The sequence below is a fragment of the Sturnus vulgaris genome, unplaced genomic scaffold (assembly GCF_052056855.1).
Source record: "Sturnus vulgaris isolate bStuVul1 unplaced genomic scaffold, bStuVul1.hap1 Scaffold_87, whole genome shotgun sequence".
Lineage (NCBI taxonomy): Eukaryota > Metazoa > Chordata > Aves > Passeriformes > Sturnidae > Sturnus > Sturnus vulgaris.
In genome coordinates this window covers 1,200,459-1,222,484 of record NW_028276756.1, presented here as the reverse complement: position 1 = coordinate 1,222,484, position 22,026 = coordinate 1,200,459, and the positions used below count along the sequence as shown (strand labels likewise).

The 22,026-nt window shown below is 49.0% G+C and overlaps 1 protein-coding gene across 1 annotated transcript; it reads right to left on the bottom strand.

Annotated features, from left to right (window-relative positions):
* Positions 1-19,379: 19,379 nt before the first annotated feature.
* Positions 19,380-21,400, bottom strand: LOC148217276 (olfactory receptor 14J1-like). The gene is made up of 2 exons (XM_088158783.1): positions 21,190-21,400; positions 19,380-20,398 (listed from the first exon to the last, which is right to left on the bottom strand). The coding sequence occupies exon 2, from the start codon at positions 20,373-20,375 to the stop codon at positions 19,443-19,445; it is 933 nt and encodes a 310-aa protein (XP_088014909.1). The 5' UTR covers positions 20,376-20,398; positions 21,190-21,400; the 3' UTR covers positions 19,380-19,442.
* Positions 21,401-22,026: the final 626 nt, after the last annotated feature.

Here is a 22,026-nt window from a genome sequence, read left to right as displayed (position 1 = left end):
GTGATTTCTAAGTGAGAAAAACATATCAGCATATGATACCTCTGTCCACTTCCCTTCCCTCCCAAGAAATAGCATGAGCTGTAATAGCGTGTTAAAATCCAAAGTTCCACTGGGTGGTCACTTCACTCCATTGTCTGATTTATATAAAGGCCACCAGTCCCTGCAGAATCTAATAAGATCTCTCTTGTTTCTGTGCCTCCGTGTGCAGCAACGTTTTTCCAATGTGCAATAACACAGCCTAATGGACTGGCCTCTCTTTACTTTGTCCAGTTCCCATTATCTTCTTCTTGTCTTGTCTTGTTTCCACCCATACTTTTCCTCACACAATTTCACTGTTCTTTTCCAGTATTCTTCCCACACATTACCCCAATTTGCGGGCATCCAGTATTACTTTCCACATACTAATTTCAGAATTTTAGGTTAAACACTGACTTGGTTAGGATAGTTTTGCAATTTGCACTTGGGGCATACATCCTGCTGGTTATTAGAGCAACAATACCAATGTATTTCACAATCTCTACACTGTAATAAACCCCACACCTGATGCCAACCCCTTGATCTTCTGACAGCTCTAAATATCAGACAAAGACAAAATATCCTGTTCACCCCCTCTGGAATACTCAGAGTCCCTACTGCAGGTTGTTCCCAGTCCAAGGTTACCAACCTCCCTGCAGAGGTTTCTTATATCCCTCCTAGACAGACCCGTTCATTCCCTCTTTCTATCCAATGATTTACTGGATCAATAAATTCCCAGGGATCAAGTCCAAACCACTGCTGAGGAGAAACTCCTTCAATTTGTCTATCCACAAATAAAACAAACACTAACCACTCTGTGTTCAATCACAACACTCCTCTGTTCTCACTTGCACAGGGCCCCACACTGACCGCACTCCTTCGCTTTTCTCCGGCTGCCTCAGTCGCCCGAGGCTGGAAAGGCACATAGAGCTCCACACTCGCTCATTCACTCACTGACACACTCAACAACTCAACATGTCCCGAGTTAACAGTCACACAAAACAGCAGCAAAATCAAGGGTTCACTCAACTCACCCCCAGAGTCGCTAGCGGGCTGCTCTATCAGCTCAGTGAGACCCCTCTGTCAGTGGCGTTATCAGCCGGGGATCGACCCCTCTCCCTCTGTCTCTGGCCCCCTTGGCCAGCAGCTTGCAAGCCCACTGAGACTGTGCTGAGTGTCAGACGTCTCTGTACGACTCACCAGCAGTCCTGTTATAGATATTTATTATATACTGCTTCATCCGCACTGCCAGCAGGTCGTTTGATGTCCCCAAGGCAAGAGAGCCAAGGTTCAGGATCCCTCCAGGAAAAAATCCCGGGACACCCCTCAGGGTGTCCGCCCTGGTGGTGCTCCCTCAGCCAGACAGATCTCCTGGCTGGCTCGCCAATAATGAAGTGCAGGAAAACTCCACAACCCGTAAAAGTAGGTATGAATAATGTATTCAGGGCTGAGGTGCATGGGGGATAGCTCCTCCAAAAACATGCACACCTTTGGTGACCTGTGCCTCTCTTTCTATTCTCTACAAGTTAGAATTGCACAATGCACCTTACACATATTCATTTCCTAACCCTGCCTGTCCCCTCTTGGTATTATAATTAACTCCACGCCTCTTTGTGACTGCACACTGCTCCTTGTTGGTCGCTCTGGTGGTCATCTGGGGGCCCTTGGGATGAAGTAAACAGTCTTCCTCTCAGTTGAACTTTTCACCTTGCCTTCTTTGCACATGTGTATTAGCTTTTCCTCACCTTCCAGACCTTGATACCAGTTTTCACTTGCTCAGGGGTCTGAGGAAACCCCCTTATATTGAAGAGACCTCATTCTTCCACCCTGTTTATGCATTCTTGTTCCATCTTATCTTGTAGCCTTGCTCTGTTCTCCTGTTCTTGCAAAGACAATGAACATTAAGCATTCAGAGAATCATGTCACCCCCCCTTCTAGTTAAAGCATCCTCCTGTATTTTTAATCTTAACACTTTAATTTTAATTTTAATTTTAATTTTAATTTTAATTTTAATTTCCCTCTGTTTCATCATGAGTTCCCCACAGTGTTCCAGTGATCTCCATAGAAGGAAAGAATCAAGCCCCAGTGGTGCAGGGGCAGTCACAGAAGGACAAGGCCAGCCAGACTTGACAGTACAGGCAGATTTTGTCTGGGAGCAACCCTTGGATCTACAATATTTTAGAGGTGGAATCCCAATTTCAGACATGGACACATGGAGGACATGGATGGTTCCTTTCGATAGGAAGGAAAGCACAGAACACCGATGTTTCAGGGACAGATGAAAGGCAGACATCAGAGGCCAAGGCCAGACAGGCCTGGCAGCTTTTGTCTGAAAGCAACTCTTGGATATAGGGAATTTCAGAGATGGAATCCCAATTTTGTCCATTTCTGTGTAGATTAGAAGGATGGTTCTTTTCCATTGGAAGGAAAGCACAGAGCCCCAGTGTTTCAAAGGCAGATGAGAGGTGAATTCCGGGACGCAAAGCCAGCCAGACCTGCTTGTCCTGGCAATTTTTGTCATGGAGGAATCCTTGGATATATGGAATTTGGGAGGAGGAATCTCAATTTTGACCACAGACACCTTGAGAAGGACAGTTCTTTTCCCCTGGAAGAAAAGCCTGGAGCCCCAGTGTTTGCAAAGCAGGGGAGAGGCAGCCCCCAAGAGGCCAAGGGCAGCCTGACCTGCCTGTGCTGGCACCTTCCAGTTAACATGCCTTGGTTCCATGAGGCCCTGCAGGGTCACAATGTTCCCCTTGCTTCTGTAGTGGCACAATGGCCCAATGACACCATGAGGTCCTGCAATGTCACAATGACTTTGTGGTTCCACAATGCCCTGATGTGTCACAATGGCCCCACGGCTCCACATGCCTTCTCTGTGTCACAATGGCTCCTCTACACTACAGGCTTCACAAGGTCAGAATGAACCCTTGGTCCTTGGGGCCCTTGAGTTTCATAAAGCTCTCCTTGATTCTATGAGGCACCAGAGTGTCAGAATGGTTCCATGAGGTTCTGCAGTGTCACCATGGTCACTGTCAGAGGCTGGATGAGATCAATGTCCCAGACCCCTGGGGATGAGCTGTCAATCAGTCACACAGTGGGGTGGTGCTGACCCAGGCTCTGATTGCCCCAGCAATCACAAGTCCCACCTGGGGGAGGCCCACGAAGGCCCAGGGGCTTAAAACACGGAGCAGGCGCTCAGCCCATGGTCCATACCCTGCCTTCTCCTGGGGTCTGTGTCTCACCCACACTGGAACCCTAGTGTTACCGTATGGACTAGAAATCCTGAATATTAGAATATAAAGTGTATAAACCATAATAGTAGTAGTAATGCTAAGGCTTGAAGACTGCAGTCCTCAGAGTAGGCCCTGGGAAACTAACTTAAGAGTGTGCTGTGCTGAGAGCATGCAGAACCGTTAGTGATAAGGTTAAAGTCTAAACATAAATAAAGTACTGGTGGTGGGCAGTGGCATAAAAGAGAGATTGAGGGGGAGAACACTATAGTCCTGAGGCAGTGGCGCCAGAGAGAGATTGAGGAGGAGAACACTATAGTCCTAAGATAAGCAACCATGTAAGATTTATGACGCAAAATGCTATCTTCAAGGTGAATGTATCTACAGAAGAATGTGTACTTCTGCACATAAACCATTTGTAAAAAGGGTATAAAAAACCCTCTAAAAAGGGAACCAGCGGGATCCTGACTTAGGACGCGAGTCCGCAGGTCCCCGGGCCCTGAATAAAGCACCGCATAAACTGACACTCTGTTAGTTTGTGTTTTACTTGGGGTTTCGGGCAGCAGTTTTGGCGACCGCGGCAGGACTCCGGAGGCGGCAGGGGCGGTTCGCGAGCTGATCTACTCCACGCCGGCACCAGGTGATTTCTGGGGAGACATCAACCCGTGCCCGACCCCGCGCCTGACGGACGACTGTGAGGTAAGCCCGCAAGGTGCTTTATTCTTTATTGAAAGGGAAAGCCCGCCGATTAAGACGGGACGGTGATCCCGCACCGGGGGCAAAGGACGTCTTAAAGGTTGTGGAAAAGGAAGCCTAGGCGCTGGTCGTCAGACGCAACAGTGATTGCGCAGATCCAGCACTTGCCACTCGCGGCGATGAGAAAGGCAAGAATTGTGGTAAAGGGTGTGTGAGTGTGGAAATAATAGTAAAGTGTGTGAGTGTGAGTGTTATGATGCCTTTTAAAACCTTTAAAGTTCTGGCTAGTTCGGGGATGGAAATTCCGAATGATTCACCCTTGGGCTGTTTGTTGCAACATTGGAAGGTGGGGAAATTTGGTCAAGAACTGAGTAAAAAGAAATTGATTGATTTTTGTAATCATGTGTGGCCCCAATACGAACCTGAGGGTATGCAATGGCCCCGAAATGGTACTCTAAATCTTGATATTATAACTCCTCTTATGCATTTCTTACAAAATAATGAGAAATGGGAAGAAATCCCGTATCTTGATTTGTTTTATTATTTGAAAAATAAGCCAGAGTGGCAGAAGGAGTGTGGCATCATGGTCTTAAAAACAGCAACAGATGGTTGTGCGGGCTGCAAAGGGTGGCAGAAAGGGAAGGGGTATTCTGTTAAGTTGTCAGACCCTGAGGAGGATGTTTCTCTGTTGGTAGCACCTAGTGCACCCCCCCCGGAAGAGAGTGAATCGAGTGAGTCGGACGAAGAGGTGAATGAGGAAGAAAAAGGGGGGGATTTAGAGAAAGGAAAAGTCGTTGATAAGCCGCGTACTCCTCTATGTGAAAGGACCCGTAGCGGGCGGGAGAAGAAGGGAAAAAGGGATGCACAATTGATGGCTCCGTTGCGGGAAGCGGTCGGACCCCACGGGGAACGAGTAATGGTGAAAGTTCCTTTTTCTCCTAATGATTTGTTAATTTGGAAGCAGTCTGTGGGGGCTTATCGGGAGGATCCTGAACGGGCGGCAAGGGTAGTGAAAATGGTGATTAAAACACAGAATCCAGACTGGAATGATTTACAGGTTTTACTGGATACAATAATGGACTCTACTGAGAAAGAGATGGTGTTTAGAGCTATGAGGGAAAAGGCACGAGAAATGATTAGGTTGCAAATAGCGGATGGTACATTAAACGATTTGGTGCCGCGGGAGGATCCAGAGTGGAATGTTAATTCAACAGGGGGTTACCATAGACTTAAGGCTTATCAAGAATTGTTGATAGAAGGAATACGGAGCGGGATACCTAAGACGTTAAACTGGTCCAAGCTGTATTCAGTGAAGCAGGAGAAAAATGAGTCCCCGTCAGCTTTCTTAGAAAGGCTTAAGGAAACTGCTCGAAAATATACCAGTTTGGAAATTGAAGGGGAATCAGGGAAATTGCAGCTAGCTTTAATTTTTATGGGACAATCCCAAGAGGATATTCGGAAAAAGTTGCAGAAATTAGAAGGGGAAGATACACGGAATTTGGATAAACTTTTAGAAGTTGCGTGGAAGGTATATAATAATAGGGAAAAAGAGACTGCTAAGAAGCAACAAGCTAGTATGTTGGCAGTACTACAGCAGATAACGGGGAATGGTATGTGGGGAGGTGGCCGGGGGCGCGGACGGGGGCGAGGAATGGCTAGGGGAGGAATTTCGATGGGTGGAAGGGGATTCCCAAACCAATTACAAATGGGACAAGGAAAAATGAGATTGGGATTGGATCAGTGTGCCTTGTGCAAGAACAGAGGACACTGGAAAAACGAATGTCCACTTAATCAAGGTATGGGATTCGGGCTGAATAGCGGGGAGGGGTTGATAAATAATTCACGTGCAGTTCGTGGAGGGCCACAAGGTGTCGCCCAAGCCTTTATGATGGGAAGCTACCAGAATCAAAGCTGACTAGATCAGGATCTGAAGGTAGTCTTAGAAGTAGACGGGGAACCATTGGAATTTAGAGTAGATACGGGGGCTACATATTCTGCTATTAACACCAAATTAGGACCTCTAAGTGATTCTACCATTCGGGTGGTAGGGGTTACAGGACAGGTGGAAGAAAGGGCATTTTTACGTCCGTTGGATATAAAGTTTGGGGGGAAAGAATTTGATCATCAATTTTTATATATGCCAAATAGCCCAGAATCATTAATAGGGAGGGATTTGTTATCAATGTTAGAGGCAAAAATAATCTTTGAAAAAGGAAGAGTAAAATTAGAAATTCCAGAAGATAATATAGCCAAATTATTTACAGTGAAAGAAGTAGAGGCAACAGAAATCCCCACAGAAATAGAACAGGCTGTGGTACCATGGGTATGGGAAACAGGGATCCCTGGAAAATCAAAAGCAGCACAACCGGTAGTTGTGGAATTGAAGGAAGGAGCACAACCCGTACGGATAAGGCAGTACCCTCTGAAACTAGAGGCTCGGAAAGGAGTAGCACCCTTAATAGATCAGTTTGTCAGTTTAGGGATATTACAGGAATGTGAATCAGAATTCAATACCCCCATATTTCCGGTAAAGAAGTCCAATGGTAAGTACAGGTTAGTTCAAGATCTGAGGGCAATTAATAACATAACAAAGGATATTCATCCAGTAGTAGCAAATCCATATACATTGCTAACAGCTGTCTCGGAGATATTTAAATGGTTCACAGTAATTGACTTGAAAGATGCATTCTTCTGTATCCCTTTGGCATTTGAAAGTAGGAAAATTTTTGCTTTCGAATGGGAAAACCCTGCTACAGGACGGAAAAGACAGCTCACCTGGACACGCTTACCACAAGGATTCAAGAATTCTCCAACCATCTTCGGAAACCAATTAGCCCGGGAACTAGAAGAATGGAGACTAACCCAGGTAAAGGAGTCACCTTCCTCATTTATTCTTTTACAGTACGTAGATGAAATTTTTCTAGCCTCAACAGAAGAAGACATCTGTCGCAGACTCAGCATTGAACTCCTCAACATGCTTGGACAAGCTGGATACCGAGTGTCAAAAGAAAATGCCCAGCTGGTAAGAACACAAGTCATTTATTTGGGATGCGAGATATCACAAGGAGTTCGGAAATTAGGGGTGAACCGGATCCAGGCCATATGTGCTATACCAACACCTCGAAATCCACAAGAGTTAAGGTCCTTTTTAGGAATGGCAGGGTGGTGTCGGTTGTGGATTCCAGAATTTGGACTAAAAGCAAAACCTCTGTATGAGGCAGTCAAGAATCCTGAATTTAAATGGAATAAAATACAAGAAAAGGCATTTCAGAACTTGAAGCAAGCCCTAAAAGAGGCACCTGCATTAGGGTTGCCAGATCTCACAAAACCCTTTCAGCTATATGTAAATGAGAGGCAAAGACTGGGGATTGGGGTGTTGACACAAAAATTGGGAACATGGAAGCGCCCGGTGGGGTACTTCTCAAAACAACTGGATCCAGTAAGCGCTGGATGGCCTGGCTGCCTTAGAGCTGTTGCTGCAACAGTGCTTCTGATACAAGAAGCTAGAAAACTAACTATGGGGCAGAAAATGGAAGTGTTTGTCCCACATATGGTAATAGCAGTTTTGGAACAAAAGGGGGGGCATTGGCTCTCCTCCAGCCGTATGCTGCAATACCAGGCAATCCTTAGGGAACATGATGATGTTGAAATGAAGGTAACTAACCATCTCAATCCAGCCGAATTTCTTAGAGCCACCCAAGAAGAAGGCAACCTGGTACACGACTGTGTGGAGACCATCGAACAGGTATACGCTACCCGCAAGGATCTAAAGGATGAGCCCTTAGACGAACCTGAATGGGAGCTGTATACCGATGGATCTAGTTTCGTGGAGAATGGAACCAGGTACGCCGGGTATGCAGTGGTAACTCTAAGACAGGTTATAGAAGCCAGAGCCTTGGCTCCCGGAACATCAGCACAACAAGCTGAAATCCAAGCCCTCATCCGAGCCTTGGAATTGAGTCAAGGGAAAAGAGTAAATATTTGGACTGATTCTAAATATGCATTTGGGGTAATACATGTACATGGGGCATTATGGAAGGAGAGAGGACTATTAAATTCACAGGGTTCGTCAATCAAACACCGAGAACAAATTGTGCAACTACTGGAAGCAGTACATAAGCCCCAGGCGGTAGCAGTAATGCATGTAAAAGGACACCAGCAGGGAGAAGAAAGAGCATTCCAGGGAAATCGTCTGGCTGACAGAGCAGCCAGACAGGCTGCTCGCGAGGTATGGACCCAAATGGCGTTGTTACCAGCACGTACCAACCCTGCGGAAGCTTTCATGGACGAAGTACCAGTATACCTACCAGAAGACGAAAAATTAGCACGGCTAGTACAAGCTAAGAAGAATGCGGCTGGATGGTATGTAACTGCCGTAGGACAAGTGATATTGCCAACAAAAATAATGAGAATGATATTAGAAATTGAACATAACAAATGCCATTGGGGAGCAGAAGCTTTAGTGCAATTTCTAAAACAAGAAATAATCTCCAATCAGATGTTAACAATGGCCAAAAGGATCAATGCAATGTGTCCAGTTTGTATTAAGAACAACCCAATGACACGTAGGCAAGTGCAAATGGGAAAATTGCAAATAGGCCCACAGCCAGGAGATTATTGGCAGATAGATTTTTCAGAATTACCAAAAGCACAGGGGTATAAGTATGTTTTAGTCTATGTATGTACCTTCTCAGGCTGGCCAGAGGCATTCCCATGTAGAACAAACCAAGCAAAAGAAGTGATTAAAACTTTACTTCGAGAAATCATCCCTAGGTTTGGAATCCCACTAGGGATGTCCTCTGATAGGGGACCTCATTTTGTGGCAGGAATAGTGCAAGAAGTGGCTAAGGTACTTGGGATAACATGGAATCTCCATACACCTTGGAGACCTCAGTCTAGTGGACAAGTAGAAAAAATGAATCAGACACTAAAAGGCCAAATTAAGAAAATCTGCCAAGAAGCAAAGATACAATGGCCTCAAGCATTACCTTTAGCTCTGTTAAGGGTCAGAATCAAACCTAGAGACAAGGTAGGAGTAAGTCCGTATGAAATTTTATACGGCAAACCCTATCATGCTGCAACTTACAAAGGGGACCCTAATGTGGTGGGAGATCAGGTACTGGTAAATTACATTTTGTCTCTCAATAAGACTCTTACAGCACTACGGGGGGCGTTGCAGTGGAATCGACCTTTGCCTCTGGAGAATCCCGTCCACGATATACAGCCTGGAGACCAAGTCTACATTAAAAACTGGAATGTGGAACCACTAAAAGAAACATGGGACGGCCCCCGACAAGTGATTATGACTACATACACAGCCGTAAAGGTCCAAGGGATCGACAATTGGATACACTACACCCGAATCAAGAAAGTCCCGTCACGATGGGAAGTCCAACCTCTAACCGACACAAAACTGGTGTTCAGGGCAAGGCCTTGATTGCGATGTTAATGTTAAACATTGCTCGTATCGGAGATGCCTTTGTTAAAGTTACTGTCCCTAAACCAACAGTGATTGTACCACAAGGGGCAAATGTAAATCTAACCTGTTTGTTTTCTGATGACCAGGGAGCTGGATTCGATGAAGTAAAGACGAAATGGAAATTGATCACTACAAATAAGGTATTTTCAGAAGAAATTGTGACAATTTGGGATATGAAACAACAGAAAGGTAATACTACCCTAATGATCTCACACTTGCAAAAAGCCCAGGTTGGTCAATTTTCATGCATGGTATGGATTAGGGAAAGTTTCGATTATGGGAACTTAGATGTAAAAATTTTGGTGGAGGGTTTTAAGACAGAAGGGCATTCTTATCCAATACAAGTAACACCCACAAGTATGAGAATTGACATGTGGGATGGTCCTTCATTGAGAATCAATTGTACTCTTAAATTAGGGAATCTTTGCAGGATGAGAAAAACTAGAATGGTCCAACAAGCAAAAGAAATGGAAAATGAGAAACAGAAATTGGGGCAAGAGAATTTGGTAGTGGGATTAATTAGGGATTTTGGGAAAATGCAAAATGTAACAGCGATAACAGCGTGTTTGCCCTTGCCAAAGGCAGCAAGTGACCCTATACCGTGGGGAATCATCCCATTAGGAGAAATGCCCCCCAAAATAGTAAATGGAACGAGGAAATGCCACAGAGAGCTACGAAATCGCACTAGAATAGTAGAAGAGGTTTATACCTATGGAAGACGATGGTCAACCCCAGGGCAAAGATCGGAATGTTTAAAATTACCAAATCCTGTATTCACTGAAATAGGTCAATACAAAAATGTTGGGTGGTGCACATTTGAAGTAAATCAGAAAAGAAGAAAACCTGTAGTAGATTATTATCATGAGATAGTGTGTCAGGAAGGGAAAGAAGAGTGGGAGCAATGGAAAGCAATTTGGGGTCCTAGCCTACTCGAACCCTATAGTTATATCGGATCAATACACTGGTGTATCGAGTGGTCAAGAAAACAGGAACATCCAGGGGCCTTCGAAGTTGAAACAGTGCACCACAGCAGACTAGCCCAAATATCAGGTTGGAACTGTAGTAAAGTCATAACCTGTGATACCCCAGAATCCCAAATTGGATTGGTACCCGTTCGGGTGTTGTTGAAATGGGGATGTGAATGTCAGAGATACAACCATACAATAACGGGAGAATTAAAAGGAGCTCGGAAAGATTGTCAATCAACCACAGTACGAAGCCCCGGAAATTCAGTCTGGGTAATGGGACATGGCCAATGGACTACACATCTACCGATAGGTGGTCCGATTACTCAAATAACGTTAGGGATACCAACCTTATGTCCATTTTGGAAACAGTCCAAATTAACTAAGGAGGACCAAGAGAAAAGGACGAAAAGGGGATTAAGCCCTGAGATAGTCGAAGCAGAAAATCTAGAGAATGAATGGCACGAACCGGGGGAAAGTGTAAAATTCGGTTGGATGCTTGAATCCTTATTTGCACCTGTATCTACATATAGAAACCGGGAAATGTTATATAAATTACTAGAGCAGACAGAAAGATTGGCAGCAGTAACAAAAAAGGGATTTAGAGATCTTAATATACAATTACAAGCCACAACCAGGATGACAATCCAGAATAGAATGGCATTAGATCTGCTCTTATTAAAGGAACACGGAGTTTGTGGATATTTACAAGGAAGGAATGATCACTGTTGTGCACATATCCCAAATGTCACGAAGGAAGTAGAAAAGGATATAGGTCAATTGGAGCGAATTGAACTAAACATACATGAAGTACAAAAGAATGCAGAACATAATTGGGTTGGAGCTTTATTCAGTTCTTTAGGAATCCAGGTCTCTGGTTGGTTATCCTCAATTATTCAAAATGGAATAATGATTGTAATAATCATTGTAGTAATTGTGATTATGTATAGGTGTCTTTTAGGAATAATTGCTAAAGAAGGAACACATACACGGCAAATCATGAAGGCCCTGACTCGAAAAGAAGTGATTCAACCAACTTCCTGAAACAACCCTCCACCATCATATCTGGAAACTATCACTTGGAAGAATTGAGCATCCTTGCAGAAGGCTCTGAAGAATGCTCAAAAGGGGGGAGTTGTTACCGTATGGACTAGAAATCCTGAATATTAGAATATAAAGTGTATAAACCATAATAGTAGTAGTAATGCTAAGGCTTGAAGACTGCAGTCCCCAGAGTAGGCCCTGGGAAACTAACTTAAGAATGTGCTGTGCTGAGAGCATGCAGAACCGTTAGTGATAAGGTTAAAGTCTAAACATAAATAAAGTACTGGTGGTGGGCAGTGGCATAAGAGAGAGATTGAGGGGGAGAACACTATAGTCCTGAGGCAGTGGCGCCAGAGAGAGATTGAGGAGGAGAACACTATAGTCCTAAGATAAGCAACCATGTAGGATTTATGACGCCAAAATGCTATCTTCAAGGTGAATGTATCTACAGAAGAATGTGTACTTCTGCACATAAACCATTTGTAAAAAGGGTATAAAAAACCCTCTAAAAAGGGAACCAGCGGGATCCTGACTTGGGACGCGAGTCCGCAGGTCCCCGGGCCCTGAATAAAGCACCGCATAAACTGACACTCTGTTAGTTTGTGTTTTACTTGGGGTTTCGGGCAGCAATGGGAGTTGTAGGCACAGGTATAATACGGTTCAAGGGGGCCGTGGAGCATCATGGGAGTTGTAGTCGCAGCTGCAATGCCTCTCGGTGGGTGCGGGGCATGACGGGAGATGAAGTCAGAGCTGGAATGGCGTTTAACCGGAACCGCGGAGCTTCATGGGAGCTGTAGTCCCGGAAGTGGTCCTTACGGAGCTTTTGGGGGTCTGGGAAGGCTCTTAGGGGACAGTTTTCCCTCTGAGGGGAGACTTCAGGTCCTCAGCGGGGAACGTATACGGGTCGGGAGAACTTGGGGGGAGCCTGGGGAGCTCTAATCGGGCTCTTTAGGGCGCGGGGCAGGGCAGGAGTTTTCGGCGCGGGACTGGGTTATGAGGTGCTCTGAGCTCGCGGGGGATGGCAGGAGATGAATTCCCAGAAATGGCTGCAAGGGGAATCTATGGGGTTGGGAGCATTCCGGGGATCTGGGGACGTCTTTGGGTGGTCAAGAATGGGCCCTGAGGGGGCAATTCCGGATCCTGGAGGGTCCTGGGACACGTATGGGGCAGATGGGGAGCGGATACCGGGGGTTCTGTGGAGCGCGGGGCATGACGGGCATTGCAGTCCCAGCTCCAGTGGGGCTCTATGAGGCCGCGGGGCATGATGGGAGTTAGAGGCAGAAAGGAAAGATGGCGCCGACTGCAGGCACCGCCCCCGAAGCCCCGATCCCTAAAGCTGAACCCCCTTGGTGGCACCTTGGACTGAAACACACTAATGGAAGGTGTCTGTATTTAGTGGGGAACATTAGGAGTTTTAAATTTCTTCAAAACTAAAAAAAAAAAACGAAAAAACCCTGTTTGCCTGAGTGCAGCCAGTTCTCCAAGCAAAGCAGGTCCCAGGTGAGTGAGGACAGACAGGCTGGGTTTGGGCAATGTGGAGCAAGGTTGTCCACACTGGGTCAGACCTCAAGGCACAGCTTGTCTTTTTATACACTGATATCAGCAATCTCCAGTTGATATGAATTCCTGAAACCTTATAATGCAGTCTGACCAGAGATGAAAATCAAGACCCTTTATGGCTGACAATCAATCACACTCTGTCCCTACCCCCACCCCACCATTTCCCCCATCCAAGCCCTGGCACTCAGAGCAGCCTTGTGCAAATCTGAGCTCCCTCCCCTCCAGGCTGTGCCTGCAGCTTTCAGCTCCTTGGCACCAACTCCCACCTGCTTTCCTTGGAGAAGGAGCTGCTTGAGACACAGAGGGATGTTCATTTCTTGTCAGCAAACAAACCAAAGGCAGGCACAGCTCCATTAAAAAACAGAAATCCAGGCCAAGGAGTTCTGGGCATTGGAGTCACATCCAGGGGTGTCCCCAGGGCTCAGGATTGGAGCCAGGGCAGTGAAATCTCTTTCTTGCTGATGTGGACGAGGCCATGGAGGGCACCCTGAGTCAGTGTCCAGGTGAGGCCAAGCTGGGTGGGAGTGTGGCTGTGCTGCAGGGCAGGAAGCTCTGCAGAGGGATCTGGACAGGCTGGAGCCATGGGCCCAGGACAATTGGATGAGGTTCAGCAAGGCCAAGGGCTGGCTCCTGCCCTGGGCTCACAACCACCCCAAATCCCTGGCTCTGCCCTGCCCCTGATCCCCACTGCCTGTCCTGTTTCCTTCATCCCTGCATTGCCAGGGACTCTGTGGGACAAGGGAGCTCTGCTGTGGGGATGGAGGGAGGTGCAAGTGCCAGCACTGCAGTGGGAACCACAACTCATCAGGTTTGTGTCCTTTGGGGGTCAGCAACTGGTGAGACTCAGAGGCACAGAAGGTTTCTCTTCTTGGCCAATATTAAAAAGAGTACCCATGATAAAATTCAATAAACTTCAAAATTCTTTCCTCAGCTCTGTGCAATGTCAAAGCAGTATCTGATGTATCCACCATGAACAAGGTATTTCCATACAGGAACAGTTTTAGACACAGACATTAGAAAGGGTGATTCTGTGATACATGTAGACACAATTAAGATGTTGACTAATGTGGAATGACCAGAGAACAATGGGAGGAGGAAATCTGGGAGCAATGGCAAGGCCATAGGACCAGCTGGTCTAGGGAAGAGATGTCCTTAGACATGGCCATTTAAACAGGAGAGGTGGAAACACACAAATGAAGAGGGACATGAAATAATAGACAGTATAGTGGTAACACAGGTACAGATGAAGATCAGTATTTCTTGTCCTGCCATCAGTACACACCAGGAAATTTCTCTTCTCTTCTGGTGGGAAATTTTGACATTTCTTAAAGTACTCAAATGCCCCAGCTAATGAGATGTGCTCGTGCACCTTGCAAGCTGCAGGTCCCCTACAGCCCCAGAGGGTTCCTGTCCCATAAACATCTGCTCCAGCCCATTCCAAAATCAGGAGCAGCATCGTCCTGGGATCATCAGGGAGCTGAGGTTGGAAGGGATCTCAGCAAGTCTGCAGCCAAACCTGTCAGAAACTGGATCAGACCAAGTGGTTCAAGCCTTGATTTGGTGTGGATTGGAAATTCCCAAAGCCAGGGATGGGGCAGCATCTCAGAACCTGTCTGAGCCCATGGGAACAAAGGTTTTCCACATGTCCTGTCTGATCTCCCCTCATTCCCCTTTCACCCATTGACTTTTGTCCCCTCCAGCCCCCCCAGTGCAGAGCCTGGCTCTGTGTTCTCCATCAGCTCCTGGGTGGCTCTGCCAGGCTGGCATGAGGAGCCCCTCAGCCTTCCCTGCTCCAGGCTGGACAAGCCCAGCTCCCTCAGCCTCTCCTCACAGCCAAAGGGCTCCAGCCCCACCTTGGAGGCCCTTCCCTCACCCTGCTCCAGCTGCCAGACATCTTTCCTGCCCTGGGCAACCCAAACCAGGCCCCAGTGACCTGGATAATCCACGTCCTTGATGTCCTGGTCACACAGCCCTGGCCCCTTGTCCCCGTGTCAGGCTCTGGGGTTGATTTGTGGAACATCCTTGGGGGAGGCTGTGGCTCCAGGTGGAGCAGGGGGATCCCGGGGGACAGGGGACCCTGCTGGGCATGAACAGCATTGGACTTGTCTGGGGAAACTGTGAGGGGGCCTGGGGCAGAGTGACCAACCCAGTGACCTCACACAGCCCCTCCTGTGATGTCACAAAGCAGCCCAGTGATGTCACAGCCTGCTCTGTGATGTCATTGTCTGCTCTATGCCATAGCTGCTCAGTGACCTCACATAGCCCACTCTGTGATGTCATAGCCCACTCTGTGACCTCATGTTACCAGATGATAAATTGCCCACACAAGTGAGCTAACACAATCCTTATTCTCCAGAACCCTTGGCCTCTGGAAACTGCACAATGCCTGTTGTATAAGAAGGGGAACTGGAAGTTTGTAGCTGTTGGGGCTTTGGGGTTTGGTCCCCGAGCTGCCACAACGTGCCCGGATAAGATGTCCCACAAGGAACAGCCTTTCCTGGTGTCTCAGGCAGATTTCAGCCACGAGGTAGGAGGATGCAAGCAATGCCTGGAGTCCAGGCCTTCAGCCCATGTTTTGATTTGAGCCTTGCTTCCAAAGTACCTTTGGCCAGCAGAGGAAGGAGACCGAGGAAGCTGCAGGGAGATTCCACAGACACTTTATTTCTTCCACGAAGGGGTCTCAGGCAGCAATTCAATGGACAAGGTACTAACGGGGGCTTTTGTAGGGTCAGGGTGTCTTGAATACAGACCAATTATTTAGGGGATTGTAAAACGGACCAACTACTTAGGGATTTTAGAGAAAAGGGACCAATTGCTAAGGGGATTGAAAATGGACCAATTATATCACAGGGAGATAAAGTGAGGTTTGCAAAGGGGGGAAATATTTCTAGTATTAGTCATTCTAAGTAAGCAATTTCTTATCTAAGGGACAGCTTTGCAAGGAGGCTCTGTTAGGGTTTCTACTCCTTCCACAGAAGTTCACCAGTTTAAAGGTCCTGCCAACTCAGCTGGGCCGACTGGGAACATTGGGGTCCACGACCACCAGGGACCACCACAGAGACCCCCAGGACAGAAGAACCCATGGGTAAAGAGGTGTTGGGAGTTTTTTTTTTCCTTCCCTCTCTGCCTGTGGAATTTTTTCCCACTGACATGCTAAGGATCACTGCTGGCTAGGTCCTTGAGACTTCGAGATGGGGGAGGGAGAGACTCCCTGGTTTCTTTAGGAGTTTCTCTTGGAGGGCAGGGGTGGAGGGGGGGGAACAGTGCGAGATGAGAAGAGGGTAAAGAAGCGTGGGGGGCTGTTGCTGGCACTCGCTTGCTTTGGCTGTTGGAGGAGGAAGGCCACTGGAAAACCTCACCCCACCATCCCAACGCCAGGAGCTCCCTCTTCTGGTGTTGGACCCCACACCCCTGCTAGGACGCTCTCCTGCTTCAGTTTGCTATCTCCAAGCATCCTGTTGGGGCACTGGGACTGACACTGCTCCAAGGATTCGTGAGCACAGCCTCTCCTCCACCCTTCCCATCTGGGACACGGCCACCATCACCCCAGTGCCCCTGCAGCTGTGCAGGATCTGCCCCTGTCCACCAGGAACCTGCCAGAGCTCACTGCCAACTGGGAGGGTAACTGCACCAGAGGGGAAAAGTCCCCGCAGCCAAGAGAACAGAGAACTGTTACTGGGTTCCTGTTCTGTTTGTTGTTAATTTCATAGTTGTTATTTTGTTTTGCCTTGTTATATATATATTAGTAAAGAACTGTTATTCCTATCCCCATATCTTTGCCTGACAGCCCCTTCATTTCAAAATGATACTAATTCAGAGGGAGGGATTTACTTTCTCCATTTCAAGGGAAGGCCCTGCTTTCCCTAGTAGACAGCTGTCTTTCAAACCAGGACAGGGTGGTCAGTGGGAGGTGATCAGTGGCTGTGGTCAGTGGCAGTGTGGGCATTGGTGTCTGGGCAGTGGATGTGGTCAGTGAAGGGGTGGTAAGTTGGTGTGGTCAGTGGCATGTGATCAGTCAGGGTACGGCCAGTTCGGTGCTCAGTCACTTTGTTCAGTTGAGTGGTCAGTGGATTGTGGTCAGGAGTGGGCAGTGGGTGTGGTCAGTGGGAGAATTCAGTGGGTTGTGGTCCATGGGTGTGGTCAGTTGTGATATGATCAGTTGTGATATAATCAGCAATGGTCAGTTGTGTGGTCACTTGGTGTGGTCAGTGGGTGGGGCATTGGGTGTGGTCAGTGGGGTATGGTCAGTGGGGTGTGGTCAGTTGGTGTGGCCATATCGAGTGGTCAGTGGGTTTGATCAGTGGGTGTGGTCACTTGGGTGGTCAGTTGGATGTGGCCAGTGGGGTGTGGGCATTGGTGTCTTCACAGTGGGTGTGGTCAGGAGAGTGTGGTCACTGACTGTGATGAGTGGGTGTGGTCAGGTAATGTCAGGGAAGGTGTCAGTGGGAAGGTGTCAGTGGAAGTGGTCAGGTGGTCACTGGGGTGTAGTCAGTGGAGGTGGTCTGTGAGTGTGGTCAGTGGGTGTGGTCAATGGTTGTGGTAAGTGAATGTGGTTGATGCAGGTGGTCAGTGGGGGTGTGGTGAGGGTTTGTGGTCCGTGGATGGGGTCAGTTGGGTTTTAATTGGAGTGTGGTCAGTGGTTGTAGTCAGAGATTGTGGTCATTGGGGAACGGCCAATTGGTGAGGTTAGTGAGGGTGGTCAGTGCATGGGTCAGACTTGATGATCTCCAAGGCCTTTTCCAGCCTGGCTGATTCTGTGATTCTCTCAAACCAGCCCTGGAGCAGTTGCAGGATGAGCCCTGGGCCTCCTCTTGACAAGGTCCAGCAGCCCAGGTCCCTCAGCTTCTCCACACAGCCCCAAAGCCCATCCTGTCAGTCCTGCAGAGCCTCTCCAGCCCCTCCTCATTGCCCACAACAGGGAGCCCCACACCCAGACACAGCAGCCCAGATGTGACCCCCTGGCCTGTGGTGCCTCTGGCAAGGGAGCAGCACGAGGAACTGCAGGACCCTGCAGACAATTCCTGAAGCACTTGGAGGATGATCCTGCTCCCCAAGGGATGTTCCCATGGTGCCAACTCAGGAACTGAAATGGGGAGTGAGGCCAGAGGGGAAAAGGACAAACAGGGATGGCTGTTTGCAGGGGAGGGACAGGGATGGGCAAGAGGAAGAAATCTTGAGAAGGTAAGAGGAAAGAAAGCAAAGGTGAAGCAAAGGAAATGCTCAGGGCAGTTTGGTGGTGGCATCCAGGCAGTCCTGGCTCTGAGCAACAACATCTGCAGTGGGACAGGAAACTCACAGCTCATGGGAACAAACTTCCTGGCTGACTTCAGAGGCCACAACCAACCCGAGTGGTTTCCCTGCCATCCCCCAGCCCTTGCTGGCCCCAGGGGCTGATGGCATTTGTGCTCACTCACCTCCATGTCCCCACAGCAGCACCATGGGGGTGCTGAGCCTGCTGTGTGCAATGCAAACAGGGGTTCCTGAGCCAGTGCTGCCGTGTGTGTGCCTGCAAGGATGCGGCTCCTGTGTGAGCTGGGGGAGAGGCCAGGGCTGCAGAGGGGGGATGTTGTTGGCAGGTGCATGAGGACGCTCTGGGACGCTGCCCTGGGGTGTCCAGCACAGTGGGGATGGATCAGCCCCTGCTCTGCTGCTCCTTGCCAGGGTGTCCCCCTTGCAGGGAGCTTGCAGAGCACCAGCCATGCTGTTTGCCCCCAGCTTGCCCACAGCCAGCCTGGGGCTGCTCCCGGGGCTTTTCTGTGCTCAGCACTGGGCTGGCCAAGTGTTGTGGAGAGAGCCTGGCCAAGGAGCCTGGAGCCCCCAGGCCCTGGCCTGAGGCGTCAGCGCTGCCCCAGCAGTGCCCATGGCCTGTCCCTGCTGCAGCCCCAGCACTGCCACCCCCAGGGCTGTGCCTGGCCCCGAGAGCACTCAGGCCCTGCAGCAACACGAGGGCCAGGAGGGCAGCGGGGCAGTGGCACGGGAGCAGCACTGGCAACACCAAGTGCTGCTGCTGCTGGGCACAGCTGCTGTGCCAGCACTGATCTGCCCCCAGATCTGCACACAGACATTGCTGCTGCAGCTCCGGAGAAGGGAACAAAAGGGGGAGCTCTGGACAAAACTTTCCTGGGAGAGATATCCATTAGGTTGTTTGAAGCCATCAAGAGCACAGCCCCTCATTCACACTGTCTGTAATTACAGGGAAGGTGGAGAGCTCTGGAGAAAACTTTGCTGGGAGATTTATTTCGTTTACAGCCACCAATATTGCAGGCCACCATTATCACCATCTTTGCCCATAGCAAAGTTGGATATAAAGAAAATTAGGAAGGGCACAAATAATATCTTTATTTTGTGGCCAATATAAAGGTAAAACCCAGGAAAAAAGTATACACAGTCAAACCAACAAAACAATTAAAGGTAATTGGTATTACGAGTTATTTGCAGAAATTGACCAGAAGTTTAATGTTTCTTAAAAGATCCTGTCATCATGCTCCACACTGCAGCCTTGAGCTCCTGGGTCCTCAAGCTGTAGATGAGGGGGTTCATGGCTGGAGGCACCACTGAATACAGAACTGACAGGGCCAGATCCAGGGATGGGGAGGAGATGGAGGGGGGCTTCAGGTAGGCAAACACTGCAGTGCTGAGAAACAGGGAGACCACAGCCAAGTGAGGGAGGCAGGTGGAAAAGGCTTTGTGCCATCCCTGCTCAGAGGGGATCCTCAGCACAGCCCTGAAGATCTGCACATAGGAGAAAACCATGAACACAAAACAACACAATGATGAAGAGGCACTAACTGCAATAAGCCCAAGTTCCCTGAAATAGGATTCAGAGCAGGAGAGCTTGAGGATGTGTGGGATTTCACAGAAGAACTGGCCCAGGGAATTTCCCTGACATAGGGGCAGGGAAAATGTATTGGCTGTGAGAAGCAGAGCATGGAGAAAGCCACTGGCCCAGGCAGCTGCTGCCATGTGGGCACAAGCTCTGCTGCCCAGGAGGGTCCCGTAGTGCAGGGGTTTGCAGATGGACACGTAGCGGTCGTAGCACATGATGGTCAGGAGATAAAACTCTGCTGACATGAAGAACACAAAAAAAAAAACCTGTGCAGCACATCCAGTGTAGGAGATGTGTCTGGTGTCCCAGAGGGAATTGTGCATGGCTTTGGGGACAGTGGTGCAGATGGAGCCCAGGTCGCTGAGGGCCAGGTTGAGCAGGAAGAAGAACATAGGGGTGTGCAGGTGGTGGCCGCAGGCTACGGCGCTGATGATGAGGCCGTTGGCCAGGAGGGCAGCCAGGGAGATGGCCAGGAAGAGGCAGAAGTGCAGGAGCTGCAGCTGCCGCGTGTCTGCCAATGGCAGCAGGAGGAAGTGGCTGATGGAGCTGCTGTTGGACATTTGCTGGGTCTTGGCATGGGGATCTGTAAAGAAGCAGTAATGTATAGTTCAGTTTGGAGAGGACTTGAAATATCCCAGCCCAGCTTAGTGGCACTTTCCCCCCACTGCCTGGGCTCTGCTGCCTGGAGCTGTCCCTGCAAGCAGCTGCTTCCCTGTGCCCAGGGCTGGGCCCTGCCAGTGCTGCCAGAGCCCAGCCCAGCCCTGGGGACTCAGCTCTGCCCTGCAGACGCCTCCGAGCACAGGGCACTGCCCAGGGTCAGCTCTGCCTCTGCAGGCTCTGGTGGCAACATCACACCAACCTGAGGATGCTGGAAAAATGACCTCTAAGTTGCCTCTAAGTGCTGATTTCTGTCACTGCCTGCTTTATTAAGATCCGAGATAAAAAAAAAAAGTTTTTCCCAACCTGAACTGAGAGATGAATATATATATGCAATTTCCCCACCTACGCAACACAGAGCAATAGAATATAAAATCAGGATTATCTTTTTTATGCAGTCCTTGCCTCTCTGTGCTCCCTATGTAATCTACATAGAAATATTCTGGAGTTAAATGTCATGCTGGGAGCAGTCCTGAACAATGCAGCATCTTCACCATACAAGGAGAACATTTCCAAGCCTTACCAGCTGTCTCCTTCCACCCACACCTTGTCCCCCAGTGCTGGGAGCAGCTCCCAGGGCTGGCTGAGAGCTGTCCCTGGCAGGCAGCACAGTCCCTGCCCCAGCACAGCGCCCTGGGCTGCAGGACCCTGCTCTGCACCACAGCCCTGGGCACCCCTGGCTGCTCTACACAAGAGATCATCAGAGAATGTACTCACACAGTCTGCAGGCATTGGGATGTTGCAGCTTGAGGAGATCAGTGCAGGAGCTGCAGCCGCATTGTCCTGCAGGCAGAGGCTTCCTGTGTCAAGGGCTGGGAGTGATTCTGCCCCAGTCCCTTCTGAGCATCTTCCCAGCCCTGACTGATTGAAGCTCTCTGTGCCTCTGTGCTGTGCCTGGGGTGGCTGCAGGCAGTGTACCAGCCCTGTTAGGCTGGGAGAAGAGCTGCTCATCAAGAGAAATGTGTTTTTGAAGCTCTTCTTGGTTGCCAGGTTCGCCTTCTGTGTAGGGAGCCCAGCCCAGCTCATCAGCACAAACACAGCACAAGGATTTTAATGACCCTCTCAGGGCGTTGGTGCTGTTTGCATCAGACTCAGTCGCTCAGTGTGTACTTGAAAAACTTCTCAAGAACTCAAATTTTAATTGAGACACTGAAGTTTCTTCAAGTTTTAATGGGTCCCACTGAGGGACAGGACTGAGAAAGTATCCCCAGGTTCCAGTTAGAGCAGAACACTGGAGGCAGTGATGACAGGTGGGGACAAACAAGGCAAAGGTGTCTGTGATGCTGAGCAAACCTGGATGTGTTTCAGGAATGCAAAGGGCCAAGGGCTGAGCCCCTGCCCCTGGCAAGGCAGATCCTGTCCCTCCCTCATTGCTCAGGGCTCTTCCCGGGCCACTGGGCTCTGGGCATGTGCAATGCCAAGGGCAGCACCATGGGGCGGCCCCTGCCAGGCTGCTGAGCAGGGACAAGGAGGCAATGAGGCCCCAGCACAGCAAGGCTCACTTGTCCCCTGCTGGCCTCAGGCCCAGGGCCAGCCTGCATGGCCCAAGTGCTG